The sequence below is a fragment of the Microtus oregoni genome, unplaced genomic scaffold (assembly GCF_018167655.1).
Source record: "Microtus oregoni isolate MIOR12 unplaced genomic scaffold, Mior012 000058F_ref0000040, whole genome shotgun sequence".
NCBI lineage: Eukaryota > Metazoa > Chordata > Mammalia > Rodentia > Cricetidae > Microtus > Microtus oregoni.
The window spans coordinates 4,969,338-4,985,113 of NW_024543834.1; the positions used below are offsets into that span (position 1 = coordinate 4,969,338).

At 42.2% G+C, this 15,776-nt stretch overlaps 1 protein-coding gene across 1 annotated transcript in view; it reads right to left on the reverse strand.

Annotated features, from left to right (window-relative positions):
• Nbas (NBAS subunit of NRZ tethering complex) overlaps window positions 1-15,776 on the reverse strand; it is a 312,059-nt gene that overhangs the window by 162,886 nt on the left and 133,397 nt on the right. The window contains exons 29-30 of the mRNA XM_041639422.1: window positions 10,744-10,846; window positions 4,686-4,915 (exon numbers count right to left, since the gene is read on the reverse strand). Of these exons, the coding sequence (XP_041495356.1) occupies window positions 4,686-4,915; window positions 10,744-10,846 (333 nt within the window). The remainder of the gene's footprint in view (window positions 1-4,685; window positions 4,916-10,743; window positions 10,847-15,776) is intronic.

The following is a 15,776-nucleotide window of genomic DNA, read 5'->3' on the forward strand; positions in this document are numbered from 1 at the left end:
GGCACCAGGAGGGCACTGCCGTCACTCAAGGGTAAGTATGACTCAATGGCAAGAAGCAGAACTTGATCGTGCACAGTTGGAAGATTTCCATCTGTGAGCACTCACAAGTTCTGCTGATTCTAACGTAAGGATTATAAACTCTGATTTGTACAACACTTTACATGCACTTACCCTCGAACCCACGAATTCTAGGCAGGAAATTTACTCAACAGAAAGGCTTATACATCCCTATTACTAGATTGCTGCATTTTCTTTGTTTCAGAAAAAAGTTGCAAAGTAGGCAAAATTCTCCAAATAATAAAGGGCATATCCACCTCAATTCATTTGAGCCATGTGTCCTTCGTGTGTGGTGTCTTCAGCAATAGGGGTGGGAGGGAATTCACCTTTAATACCTGAGAGGCAACCAATGACCTGAGAGCCTGTTTTCTAGGGTCTACTTCTGTGCTTCCAGAAAATACTACACAAGCTGCCAAGGAAGGGATGCAGGTAAACAATCCTACCTAGATGCAACACCTATGATCCATGACAAGAAACACATTAAGGTGCATGAAGTGGTACCCATATGCTGGTGGCAACAAACAATTGGGTAACTGGTGCTGATCCAGGCCAGCTTCTCTAGGCTAAGGAGGTCGATGACCATAGAAATCGACTACCACCCTCTGCTAGACCGTTAATATTCCTTACTACATTCTAAATCTTATCCACAGCAAAGTGCAGCTACCACCAAAGACCATCCTCTTTATAGCAAATGGAAATCAGCACATAAAACCACAACTAAACAAAACAGATCATGAAGAGCCCAGTCCCAACAAACACTCCTACATCACAGCTCCTGATCTTCACAGAAGAGGGAAAAGAACAGCTGTAAGAGGCAGAAAACCAGAAGGTCTGCTGTGAAACAGTCTCTCTTACTAAGAGCTGCATAAATAAGACCAGAACAAGAGTATGGACACAAATGAAATGTTAGCAATGAAGGGCAAAAGCACCATGAGTCACTGACTGTTGCTGCTTAGTTGTCTGCTACATAGTGATCACCCTTGAAACCATATATAACCATATATGCACAAATAAAAAATGTACTCATCAGGTTGTATCTGTATATATTTGTGCATACACATACATACATACATGCATGCTGGGCCCATCAATCACTAATTAAGAAAATGTCCTACAAGCTTGCCTACATTCAGATCTTATGGAAGCATTTTCTCAATGGAGGCTGCATTTTCTCAACTGAAGTTCCCTTTGCTCCAGTGACTCTAGCTTCAGGCAAACTGACATGAAACTTCCAGCACACATACCTTTTGCTTCCTCAAGGAATAACAAATTCCTAATAAATAAGAATGAAAGAAATATTTCCTATACTCCATACCATGGTAAACACAGATGCCTTAGGGCTCATAGGCCACAATTAGTCCAGCACAGCATCATACACATGGGATGAAAATCAAAGTGCATCCTTGTGGGATGGGAAGGGATATAGTGAGGGCACAATGCAGCAAGGGGATTTTATAATCACCCAGAAACACCTGCCTAGAAGCTTTAGGTCAAACACAAGTTGGAATTTCAAAGGCTATTCTATTTGATATTTCCAGCATTTGAAATAAAAATAGGATCCCTAGAGAGAAAGAAAAAGGCTTACTAACTACTTTAAAGGACTCTGTCAAGTTCAGTAACAGTTTGAAGAAAGAAACGAGGGAGCATGACTCTGACATAAGTTACCACGAGGGAAAAGGGTTGTTTTTCACCTTTGCTAGAGTTGAAGAAACTACCAGTCATTTAAGGGGGAAATGAATCCAGACAGCTATCGCAGTTAAGACCATGTTCAATAAGCTTGAAGATTAACTGAAAAGCATCAAAGTATATGAGAATTTTATGACAATTAGTATTTCAAAGAATGGCATAAAAAAAAAAAAAAAAACCAGGGCTGGTGAGATAGCTCTGAGATTAAGAGCCCTTGCTGATTTTGAGGACAACTGAAGCTCACTTCCCAGTACCCATGTCAGGCAGCTCACAACTGTCCGTAACTCCAGACCTAAGGGATCTGACCACAACTTCGGGCCTCCACAAGCTTTCACATTCATATGCACATACAGTCTTTAAAAAAGAGAAAACAAGAGAAATTACACCTAGAAGACTGGGCAATGAGTCAAACTAAGAAAGACAAGCCCAAATATCCTTGTGTTATAGAAAGAGTTCTGTATGTGTGCACATTGACGCACAGGGGTCAGAGGCTGACGACAGCTGGTGTCTCAGCTGTTTGCTACCTCAGTAACCTTAAAACAGGTTTTCTCATTGACTCTGAAACTAACTAATAGAGCTAGAGAGCCAACCAGCCAACTCTAGAGGTCTGCCTGTGTCTAGCCGCACACTCCACCCCGCATGAGGTACACACGTCACTGCACACTGCTTTTATATGTGTACCAGGGCTCCAAACTCAAGCCTGCAAGCTTGCATGGCAACTACTTCATTGACTGAGAATCTCCCAAACTCAATACTTTTTATGAAAAACGAAAAGTCCCCAAGAATCAAGAAAAGATGAACACCACCACCACCAAACGATTAAATTTAGGGCTAGAAACAGGTTTCAAAATAAGTTCAAGTGGAGGTGCACATTATGCTTAGAGAATAGGCATTTCAGCATATAACGTGCAATGGGAAATAAACGAGAACCACTTGGCAACATAAAGGAAGCTTCGCAAGTGTTCATCTGGTGACTACCAACTACTCTTAGCTGTTCACAAAACAGCAACAGTTCTGACCACTTAGAAACCCACTTAAGATCACAATAGTGAAAAGGAGGGGACTGGGGAGATGGCTCACTGGATGAGACTGCTTGCAACACAGGCATGAGAACTTGAACCCCAACACACATGTGAAAAGCTATGTATTGGTACATGATACAATGTCCCCAGTACTGTGGGAGGAAGGCACTAGAGGACTTCAGCATTAACTCCACTGGGGCCTGCTGGCTGTTGTGTGAATTGCCAAAAATTGGTGGGCTCTAAGGTCAGGAAAAAGACTCTTCCTTGAGGGATCAAGATGGAGCTCAATAGAGAAGGACAGCATCCTTTGTCCACACATGCACATAGGCACTGCACCTTCACAAACACAGACACGCAATCACAACAGCTCTCTCAAGTCTGCTTTCAAAAGAAGCCAATGTCAGAAGGCTGCGGGATGGCTGGGACTGGGCTGACATACAGGCATCTGGATCCAGAAGACATCTTAACTTCAGCTTTACTGTCACTCCAACAATGCAAAGAGGAGAACTACAACCAGCTAAATTCAGGCACAAATGTAGTGAAATCATTTAACACAATGTTGTAAAGTGCATGGCAATGCTTCAGTTCACATACTGGCTTAATAAAACATTAAAAAGTCATAACAAGAAATGTACAATGTCTCCATTTTATAAAATTATATGTGTACTTGCAAAGTAAGTAATATCACAAAAGGAAGCAAGTTTCATGTGTCTCTAGAGTGGAGGAAAGAAAAGCTCAGTGTGGTCTAAAAGGTAGAACTCCAAGAAAACAGCAGAATAGGACTTCCATGGTGTGCCCTAAAAGATGCTGACCAGAGGCAAACTGATGATCAGATGGCAGAAGAGCGCCAGGAGAAACATAACTAAGCCACTGTTTATGCAGAGTGAAACATGCAGTTATTGCATTGGTTTGGACATGAGATTGTGCATGTGTCCCTCTAGGGTTTATGACTTGTCAGCTTGTTCCCCAGGAAAGCACTATCTAAACCAGCAGTTCTCAACCTGTGGGTCATAACTCCTTTGGGAGTCAAAAGACGTTATCATGTTGAAGGGTCAGTAAGATATCTTGCATGTCAGATATTTATATTACAACTTATAACAGTAGAAAAATTACAGTTATGAAGTAGCAATAAAAATAGTTTTATGGTTGGGAGTTCATGATGAACTGTATTAAAGGCTCACCGTGGTAGGAAGCGTGAGAACCACTGCTCTAAACAGAACATGACCATTAAAAGCCAGAGCCTAGACGTCTTAAAATAGGATACTCCCTGCTGGCTTTCTGTCTTAGCATAGAGTACCTTCCTCCACCATGACCTCCCATCTCATACTGCTTATACAGTTTGAGAGTAAAAGCTCAAGAGTTTTTGTAACAATAGAATAAGGGACTAATACAAAAGGCTTTCCTGAAGCATTTAAGTTTCAGAAGTAACATAAATTTGGGGATAAGATTTATTGAATTCTGAGTTTTATAAAAATTTACTTTATAAATATTAATTTCAATTCATAAAATCTTCCCTCAAGAACGATGAAATTCTTTAATAAGACTATTAAATTCAGAAGCCAAGTATACCGGTTTTTCATGTCAACTAAGAGGAAAGGACTAATGATAGGCCAAGAAAGGAACTGAATTTAAATCTAGAAATTTCTATCCAGAGTTGACTTTGGAGCACATGCTATGCAAAAGAGATAAATATCACCTACAAAGCTTCAGAGGAATAGAGGCTTATAGATAATGAACAAAATGACTCAATCAAAAGAATGTTTATGGGGAATCAAGAAGAATTCAGGCACTTCAAAATTCACTGGTCGCATTCTATAGTAAAGCAGTACACAACAGAAACCTGTGCAGTGTACACAGCCTGCATCTGAGACGACCTGCATTGGACATGCACACAGCGCTCCCAGAACACGGACTTCCTACCTGGCCAAGTCCATGCAGCTGTCAGTGAGGTTGGTGGAAGAGTTGAAGTACTCTCTGCTGGCAGCCAACACCAAGTCAATACTCCTCCCGTACTCGACCCTGAACTGGGCTCGTCCCTTATGGGGTGCAACAGCTGAAAGATTAACCGAAGAAGCGCTGCAGTGCATCATCTGCCCGGCAAGGTGGATATTCTCCAGGCGACTGGAGCAGAGAAGGCTTTCAGTAAATATCTGGGAAAAGAAGACTCCACAGTTATTGATAAAGAAGAGAGGCTCTGTTCAACAAAATGAAGGCTCTGAAATCCAAAAGATTTCAAGTCAAAACTATATCTATCCTATACCTGGGGTTTGTATGACATAGTGTATGTAGTAAGTAAGCACACACTGCCTACGTTAAAGCAGCTACCTAACTGTTCTATTAATTCCACCTCAATAAAAGAAAAATTAGCTTTCAGAATAAATTTTAGAGGATGAAACAAGTAAATCATGCTATCTAAGTCATTACAATAAAAACTTAAGTATGTAAAGTTTATTCATTAGAAAACAAAACTGAAGCGGGGTATGATGGCACACAGCCGTAATAACAGCACTTGAGAGATTCAGGGAAGATAATTGAGCCCTAGGCCATCCTAGATTACATGGATGTCCTATAAATAAAGTAAATAATCAATCAGTAAAACGCACTGGTCAACTACTACAGGCAGTGAGCTACTCAAAATGGACGCATTCTGCCGACTGTAACAGACTGTGACAAGATCTGACACCCATAATATGTCATTGCTGATAACACAGACATTCACATTCTCTGTCGCTGTGGAGCAGGATCAAACCAGTGTCTGTGTGTGATAGGCAGGTACTGGCCCAATAAGCTACACCCCCAACCTCATCTGAATTCACCCTTATGAATGAGTTAGACTGTAAATGTTAACTTACACATAAACATTAAAATGATAGCATGGAGCAATGAGACTTTTTTCTAACTTGGATATTAAAATGTATCTCAATTCTCTTGCCCACCCTAAAGTGGCTCCCTTAACTAAGAATTGTGGTTCCGTGCTCCCCTATCCACCTTTCCTTTATCCCAATTCTCCTGTTTCCCAGGTCCCCCCTCCTTCCCTTCTACCTTTTCTCTCCCCATCTCCCCTTATCCCCATCCCACCCCACCCCCAAGATCCCATTTTCTCCCTGGAAATTTGGTCTACTTCCCTTAGCCAAGAGGACAACTATATGTTTTTCCTTGGGTTCACCTTCTTACTTAGCTTCTTTAGGTTCACCTATTGTAGACTCCGTGGTCCTTATTTATGGCTAGAAACCAATTATGAGTGAGTACATCCCATATTCATCTTTTTGGGTCTGGGACACCTCACTCAGGATAGTGTTTTGACCCTAGAGGGGCTCCCTAGAGCCCAAGATGAGGTTCCCAGTTAGTTCCTTGGGCAGCTGAGGATTGGGAACCTGAAATGACCCTATCCTAGAGCAATACTGACGAATATCTTGCATATCATCATAGAATCTTCATCTGGTGATGGATAGAGATAGAGACAGAGACCCACACAGGAGCACTGGACTGAGCTCCCAAGGTCCCAAGGAGGAGCAGAAGGAGGGAGAACATGAGCAAAGAATTCGGGACCACGAGGTGTGCATCCACCCACTGAGACAGTGGAGCTGATCTACGGGGAGCTCACCAAGGCCAGCTGGACTGTGACCGAAAAAGCATGGGATAAAACCGGACTCTCTGAACATGGCGAACAATGAGGGCTGATGAGACACCAAGGACAATGGCACGGGGTTTTGATCCTACTTAATGTGCTGGCTTTGTGGGAGCCTAGCCAGTTTGGATGTTCACCTTCCTAGATATGGACGGAGGGGGGAGGACCTAGGACTTAACACAGGGCAGGGAACCCGGACTGCTCTGTGGACTGGAGAGGGAGGGGGAGAGGAGTGGGGGGAGGGGGAGAAGGGTGGGAGGAGGGGGAGAAGGGTGGGAGGAGGGGAAGGGAAATGGGAGGCTGGGAGGAGGTGGAAACTTGTTTTTTGTTTATGTTTTTTTTTCTTCTTTTCGCAATAAAAAAAAAAGAAAAAAAATGTATCTCAATAAAATAAGAAACACTGACAGGAGGTATCTTACAAAGAATTTATTGTACTAATGGCACTGAATATATTAAAAGTATTTGAGATTACTTGTGCCAGAAAAGTATTAAACAATGTGACTGCCAAGCCTATTATTGACAATGTGACATTCTTTCCCTGCCATTCATAGGTGGATGAGGACAGTGAAGAAACTGATGAGACAGGAACAACTTGATGGGGAACAGGAGTTTCCCCCGGCTTTCCCTATATTACCTAATCACTGCTCTTTAGAGGAGCCTTTATTTTGATGTCTGGGGCAGAAAACTCACTTAACATAACAAGAGAGGCTATGAAATGGAAGCTCTGGTGAGAGCACATTTGACCTGCTGGCGCTCCTCACTAGGTTCTGCCAGGTCAAACTGGCACACTGAGCACAAGCCAAATGAGCTTCCAATGATGTATTCATGCTAGTTATAGAGCAGTGGTTCTCAATCTGCGGGTTGTGACCCTTTGGGAGTCAAATGACTTTCACAGGGGTCACTAAAGAGCATTAGAAAATACAGATATTTATACTACAGTTCATAACAGTAGCAAAATTACAGTTATGAAGTAGCAACAAAAATAACTTTATGGTTGGAGTCACCACAATGTGAGGCACTCTAGCAAAAGGGCACAGCGATGGGAAGGTTGAGAAGCACTGCCATGCATAGAGCATCATGATCCATGTTGGAAAAGGCACTTTACTCACCCTACAATGACAATCTGGACGTCATTCTAGAGGCAGAATGTCAAGCCTTTGTCTACCATGTTCAAAGTTAGGCCACTGTGCTCTCAAATTATTTTCCAAGGGACAACAAAACTTAACAGCAAATACAGAAATTGTCAAAAGGTGCAAATTAAAATGTTAGTTTTGAAAAGTCTGCATTACTGTCTTCTAGAGCTTTTAAAAACATATAAATGCTTTCTAATGTTCTTTTGCAGAAAGATATTCATTCAAATATGTGATAGTAAAATGCCTACCTAGGACCACAAGCCCAAAGCCGAAAGAACCCATCTTATCTGCAAACAGCTCCATTTTAAAGGAAGGCTACAGTAGAGGCAAGTTCTATGAGATCTTAGCAAGCACAGTCAGCCTAGTCATGAAAATTTATCAGGAGTTTTCCAAGTAAGAAAAAAGACTATATTCCAGATAGAGGGAACATTATACACACAGTCACAGGAAGGGTCGATATACATCCTACTTGAGGGAGCTACTTGAACAGACTGTGGAACACTGTGGAGTGACCAAGAGGAACCTAGGAGGCTCGGGCCATTGTGGTTCTTCAGGACACAAGTGTAGGCACCTATAGAGTGATTTGGAACAAGAAAAAGAGTGTATGAAGGAGAGCATCAGGTGTTAACAAATGTAAAGCAAAAGAAGATATAAACACAGGAAATGAAGTAGAAGCATGTTGCAAAATATTATTTTAAGATGTGTTACATTTTTTATGCTATGGAACATGTGCAAATAATGATAAAAAGATGTGTTGCGTTCATTCATGTTGCATTTGTTTAACTCTGTGAAGCTGTGTTACAGTGCCTGTCTAAGACACCTGATGGTCTAATAAAGAGCTGAATGGCTAATAGCAAGGCAGGGGAACGGATAGGCAGGGTTGGCAGGCAGAGAGAATAAACAGGAGGAGAAACCTGGGAGATGAGAAGGAAGGAGCAAGGGAATAAGAGGATTCCAAAGGCCAACCACCCAGCCCAGCCACAGAGTCAGAGTGAAAGTAAAATACACAGAAGTAAGAAAAGGAAAGAGCCCAGAGGTAAAAGTTAGCGGTGATAAGATCAGAAAAACTGGCTATTACAAATAGTGCTGCTATGAACATAGTTGAACAAAATGCTTTTGTAGTATGATTGGGCATCTCTTGGGTATATTCCCAAGAGTGGTATTGCTGGATCCTGAGGTAGGTTGACTCCCAGTTTCCTGAAAAACCACCACACTGATTTCCAAAGTGGTTGTACAAGTTTGCATTCCCACCAACAATGGATGAGTGTTCCCCTTACTCCACAACCTCTCCAGCAAAGGCTATCATTGGTGATTTGATTTTAGCCATTCTGACAGGTGTAAGACGGTATCTCAAAGATGTTTTGATTTGCATTTCCCTGATCAATAAGGAGGTTGAGCATGACCTTAAGTGTCTTTTGGCCATTTGAACTACTTCTGTTGAGAATTCTCTGTACAGTTCAGTACCCCATTTTTTTAATTGGGTTAATTAGAGTTTTAATGTCTAGTTTCTTGAGTTCTTTATATATTTTAGAGATCAGACCTTTGTCTGTTGTGGGGTTGGTGAAGATCTTCTCCCATTCAGTAGGTTGCCTTTTTGTCTTAGTGACAGTGTCCTTTGCATTACAGAAGCTTCTCATTTTCAGGAGGTCCCATTTATTCATTGTTTCTCTTATTGTCTGTATTACTGGGGTTATACGTAGGAATTGGTCTCCTGTGCCCATGTGTTGTAGACTACTTCCCACTTTCTCTTCTATCAGGTTCAGCGTGGTCAGATTTATATTGAGGTCTTTAATTCATTTGGACTTGAGTTTTGTGCACGGTGATAGATATAGATCTATTTTCATTCTTCTACAGGTTGACATCCAGTTGTGCCAGCACCATTTGTTGAAGATGCTTTCTTTCTTCCATTATAGTATTGAGGCAGAGCAGGCCTGCTTTTTGTCCCGCCCAAAGCTCCAGCACGGCTAGCTTTACACCCAAAATAACAACACACAAATTGTATTCATTTAAACATTCCTGGCCCATTAGCTCTAGCCTCTTATTGGCTAATTCTCACATCTTGATTAACCCATTTGTAATAATCTGTGTAGCACCACGAGGTGGTAGCTTACCGGGAAAGATTCTAGCCTACATCCATCTTGGGCTGGAGCTTCATCGCATCTGCCTCACTGCCTTCTTCCTCCCAGCATTCTGTTCTATTTACTCTGCCTACCTAATTTTCTGTCCTATCAAAGGGCCAAGGCAGTTTCTTTATTAACCAATGAAAGCAACACATAGACAGATGACCGACCCACCTACATCATTCCATTGCATACTTTTAGCTCCCTTGTCAAAAATCAGGTGTTCATAGGTTTGTGGGCTAATATCCGGGTCTTCGATTCGATTCCATTGATCAACATCTCTGTTTTTATGCCAATACCAAGCTGTTTTCATTATTGTAGCTCTGTAATAGAGTTTGAAGTCAGGGACGGTAATGACTCCAGAACATGAGCAAGGAAGTCAGGACCATGGGACTGATCTAATGGGAGCTCACCAAGGCCAGCTAGACTGGGACTGATGGAGCATGTGATCAAACCGGACTCTCTGAATGTGGCTGACAATGAGGGCTGACTGAGAAGCCAAGGACAATGGCACTGAGTTTTGATTCTACTGCATGGACTGGCCTTGTGGAAGACTAGGCCTGTTTGGGTGCTCACTTTCCTAGACCTGGATGGAGGGTGGAGGACCTTGGACTTCCCACAGGGCAGGAAACACTGACTGCTCTTAGGACTGGAGAGGGAGTAGGAGGAGTGGGAGGGTAATGGGAGGAGAGGAGGAGGTGGAAATTTTTAATAAATAAATAAATAAAAACAGAAAATCTGGCTAGAAACAAGCCAAGCTAAGGCCAAGCTTATTTCACAAGACATAATAAACCTCTGTTTTTAATTTATTCTGGAGCTGGGTGGTAGGCCCCCACAAGAGCTATAGTTTTAGTGACCACCAAAACATATAGGGAGAAATCATATCATATTCAGGGTTTCAGAAGACTGATCTGCAAAATAGATGGCACCGCAAAAAACAAGGGGAAGGCAGAAGAGGGATATGATAAGGCTTAAATCCATAGCACTAGTTGATCAATCATCAATCACATTATATACAGTGTCTCTTTCAGTCTCTCCCTTGTGGCAAACACAATTAAAATTTCTAAATAAAAAAAAAACAGTTACAGCTGCATTACCTCATAGCAGGCATCGGCATCGAGGCATGTGTACACATGCTGCTGCATGGTCAGCATGTCCTGCAGCAGCACTCTCCACTGAGACTCGCCAACAGGAGGCTGCCTGGGGAAGGAAAAAAATAACACATGAAACCAGACTCCAAAGGCACAGGTACTACTACTCCAGGCACAACAATGCTTTAACAAACAATAGGGCTAAATTAATTTAAATTTATAGGAAAATGTAGACAGAGTTCCCACGTGGAGAGAAATCCCACAGCAAAATAAAGCAGAAAAAACAGAGACAAGTAAGAGCTTCAAATCCATCCTCAAAATGGTGCTGATATGGCTGGATGTTGCCATGAAGAAGAATGCAAATAGGTCCTTGTCTAACCCCATGCACAAGACTCAAGTCCAAATGGATCAAAGACCTCAATATAAATCCAGCCACACTGAACCTCATTGAAGGAAAAGTAAGAAGTAGCCTTGAACACATGGGTACAGGAGACCACTTCCTAATACAACACCAACAGCACAGACACTGAGAGCAACAATTAATAAATGAGACCTCCTGAAACTGAGAAGCTTCTGTAAGGCAAACGGCATAGTCAATAAGATAAAAAGGCAGCTACAAATGGGAGAAGATCTTCACTCACCCTACATCAGAGAGAGACTGATCTCCAAAATACATAAAGAATTCAAAAAACTAGACATCAAAAGACCAAAAAAAAAAAATCCAATCAAAAAAATGGGGTAAAGATCTAAACAGAGAATTCTCAACAGAAGAATTGCAAATGGCCAAAAGATACTTAAGAAATTGCTCAACATCCTTAGCCATCAGGGAAATAAAAATCAAAATGACTCTAAGACACCATCTTACACCTGTCAGAATGACTAAAATTAAAAAACACGGATGACAACTTATGCTGGAGAGGATGTGGGGTAAAGGGAACACTCCTCCATTGTTGATGGGAGTGCAAACTTGTACAGCCACTTTGGAAATCAGTGTGGTGGTTTCTCAGAAAACTGGGAATCAATCTACTTAAGATCCAGCAATACCACTATTGGGAATACACCCAAAAGATGCTCAATCATACTACAAGGACATTTGTTCAACTGTGTTCACAGCAGCATTATTCATAATAGCCAGAACCTGGAAACAACCTAGATACCCCTCAACTGAAGAATGGATAAATAAAATGTGGTACATTTATGCAAAGGCATACTACACAGCGGTAAAAAAAAAAAAACAAAAAAACAAAAAAACAATGGCATCTTGAAATTTCCATGCAAATGGATGGAACTAGAAAAAACATCCTGCGTGAGGTAACCCAGAACCAGAAAAGACAAACATGGTATGTACTCACTCATAAGTGGATATTAGATGTAAAGCAGAGAATAACCAGTTTATAGTCCACAAATCCAGAGAGAATTAGGTAACAAGGAGAACACGGATCCCCCTGGGAAGCAGAATTCAACAAGATCTAAAAAAATTGGGAGTATGAGAGAGGGGGAGATGAGAGGGTGAAAGAGGGGAGGGGAAAGGAAAGAGAAGAGACGAACATGAGGGAACTTGATGGTTGAAATGGGAGAAGGACAGAGAGGGAGGGAGCCATTATGCAGTATAAAAAACCTGGCACTAGAGAAACTGTCAGGAACCCACAAGAATGACCCCAGCTAAAATCCTAAGCAATAGAGGAGAGGGTGCCTGAACTGACCTTGCCAGTCAGATTGATGAATATCTTAATTGTCATCATAGAAACTTCATCCATCAACTGATGGAAGCAAATGTAGAAATCCATAGCTAAGCACTGGACCAAGCTTACAGAGGCCAATCCAAGAGAGGAAAGAGTGATAACATGAGCAAAGGGGTGAAGCCCATAATGGGGATACCCAGAGAAACAGCTGACCTGAGCTAGTGAGAGCTCACTGACTCTGGACTTATAGCAAGGAAACCAGCATAGGACCAAAGTAGGTCCACTGAATGTGGGTGACAGTGGTGTGGTTTGGGTAGGCCACTGGCAGTGGGACCAGGATATATCCCCAGTGCTTGAACTGGCATTTTGGAACCCATTCTTTTTGGAGGGATATTTTGCTCAGCCTAGATGGGGGAAGGGCCTCAGTCCTGCCTCAAAGTGATATGTCAGACTTTGTTGACTCCACTTGGGAAGTCTTACCCTCTTTGAGGAGTGGATGGAGGGCTGAAGTGGGGAAAGCAGGAGGAGAGGAAGGGCGGGAACTGTGATAGGTGTGTAAAATGAGAAAAGATTGTTTTAAAAAATAAATTTAATTATTAAAAAAAGACATAGGAGGCAACCATAGACTGCTATTAGCACAGGTCTGGGGAACAGGAACCACCTACCGCTAGCATTATAGCTGGAGACTTTGCAGTAAATCAGTGACTTTCAACCTTCCTAATATTGTGACCTTTTAATACAGTTCCTCATCACATCATGGTGACCCCAACGATAAAACTATTTTTGTTGCTACTTCATACCTGTAAGTTCACTACTGTTATGAGTTGTAATGTGAATATCTGATATGTAATCACCCCCAAAGAAGGCATGGCCTGCTCGCCTCATGAAAAGGGAGGACCTGCTGGGAGTAAAGACCTGTATTTTGGTTATAGTCAAAGCATCTTAGTAGTTCACAAGTTAAGAAAGCTATTCACCTCTGTGGGGTGAGTTCCGGGCCCAGGAAATAACCTCTCCCTGTGAGTAAAGAGTGTCTACTGACTTGCAGGACCCAGGACTCTGAAGTCATTAGCATTCCCCCTGTTAGTAAACATTTACATTTCCTTATCTCTTCCTATCAGCTAGGGAGGTCTCCAGAACTGACATTCCAGTAAGAACAAAGACTTAGCAACCTACCTACCCCCTCCCCTTTTGCTATATTATGCTCCTGAGAAAAAATAAAGTTGGCAGCTTGATCAGAATGCAGACTTGCTGTCCATTTCTCATATTCCTTTCCCCTTCATTTCTCCCCTCCAGTATCCGGTTCCTGATTCATGTCCCACTGGTCAGGACAATGGCCCACAGGGTGAGAACCACTGCTTTAAGTGGAATATTAGGCAGCAGTTCACAAGCAATAAACAGAGACCTTGAGGAGTTACCTTCTTAGGTGACAGCCCAGGCACAAGCTGCCAGAACCTCAGAGTGGTTGCAGGCATTGCCAGCTGCCTTAGGAAGAAACATCAAGCTCCAAAAAAGACAGTCTCTTTTGCCACAATTCCTGAGACATAATTTTCAAGATCCCCTCAAAAGAGAGGTCAGTAACATGCTCACAAAAGAACAAAGCATTCAGCTCCTATCCAGACAGTGTATGGTTATAGCTCATCCCTGCTGTTGAGGAGACTGTACTCATGCTCAGCCCTGGTCCCTTAGACTTTTACAGAATCTTAACTGCCCTTGCATAGCAGCTGCAGACAGTCAACTCTTCCATTGGCCACATACTCATTAAGAAGACGGGCTGGGTGGGCAAACAATCTACCACAGGAGAGAAATGCCTTTACCATCCCTAGGCCATGCTTAATACTTCTGTCTGTACCCACTATCTCCATACTAATATTCACTGTCCTGAAGTTGCAAAGAACCAAGGAATAGGAGAATATCTGATTCAAACATCCCCTGTCCCAGTGTTCAGCAATAGGAAATAATAACTGTGCATCAATAATCTCTCCCCAGATAATCTGCAAATAGATGATTAATAAACAAACAGGTCAGCATGGCGCTTCCAATCGTCCTGCAGAGCCCTCATTGCAGTCACATGCCTCCTGCTTAGGGGTGGTGTGGGACAACTGTATTCTGTCAATTATATTTTAAATAAACGCTGATTGGTTAGTAGCCAGGCAGGAAGTATAGGTGGGACAACCAGACAGGAAGTAGAGGCGTGACAATGAAAACAGGAGAATTCTGGGAAGAAGGAAGTTTCTTCTGCAGTCCTTTGCCCAGCCTCAGAACAAGCAAGATGTAACTGCCTTGCCAAAAAAGGTAGCAAGTCACATGGCTAGCACAGACAAGAATAATGGGCTAATATAAGTTATAAGAGTTAATAAGAAACCTAATAATGGGCCAATCAGTTTATAGTTAATATAGACCTCTGTGTGATTTGTTTGGGACTTAACGATTACAGGAACCAGGTAGGACAGAAACCCCTCAGACAACATAGGGGAGCTAACAGCTGTTGTATTTCCACCCCCAAAAGAGCCTCCTCCTCCACAAAGGCAAGTACAGTGGGGCTCACTGGCCATCTCCCAGCAGTCCACCCTTACTGAACTACCAACTAAGACTCTAAAACCTCCAAAATGTTTTCCACCAATTTTGCCCCCTAAGGAGACAAATTCAACATAGATTTTGCTAGACATTCAGACAGAGACTAAGAATGACCCCATTTCCCTTCCGTTTTCTGCCTCTACTTGACTGGTTTATTCATTTTATACTAGTCAAATTCCACATAGTATTCCTACCTCAGCAAAATAGTTGTACTATGGGGTTCATCAAAGCCATGCAAAATGAAACGAACCTTGCTTCACTGTGATGAACACAGCACTGCCCTGCCTGGTGAGTGGTTACCACATCCCATCCCTCTCATTCTCAGCTATTCACTATCACCGCTACCTCATGCTTTTCTTTTATACTGTCAGACAGTTCCCATGAATTCCAATTCTCCAATTCCAGGAAGGGTTTTTAACACATATCTGTATTCTCGTCCACCTTTTAGAAACAACAGGCTAAAGTGAAAAACACTAGCTGTATGCCCCACTGTAATTTCACCTTTATAAATGCAAGTTCCTCAGGGTATCCATCCAGGCCTCAGTCCCACATCTTATGTAAAATAGCAACCTTGTGATGACTATAAGAGCACAGAAGCTGACACAGCATCCCACACCATATGAGAGGATTCATACCTGACGCTCCTGTAGACAACCCACCCTCAGATAGTTAGCTGTCTATCACTCACAGCAAAAAACATCACTGCTCTTCTGATGCTCCTGTAGACAGCCCACCCTCAGATAAACACCACTGCTCTTTCCAAACTCATCTTCAGCTTCATTG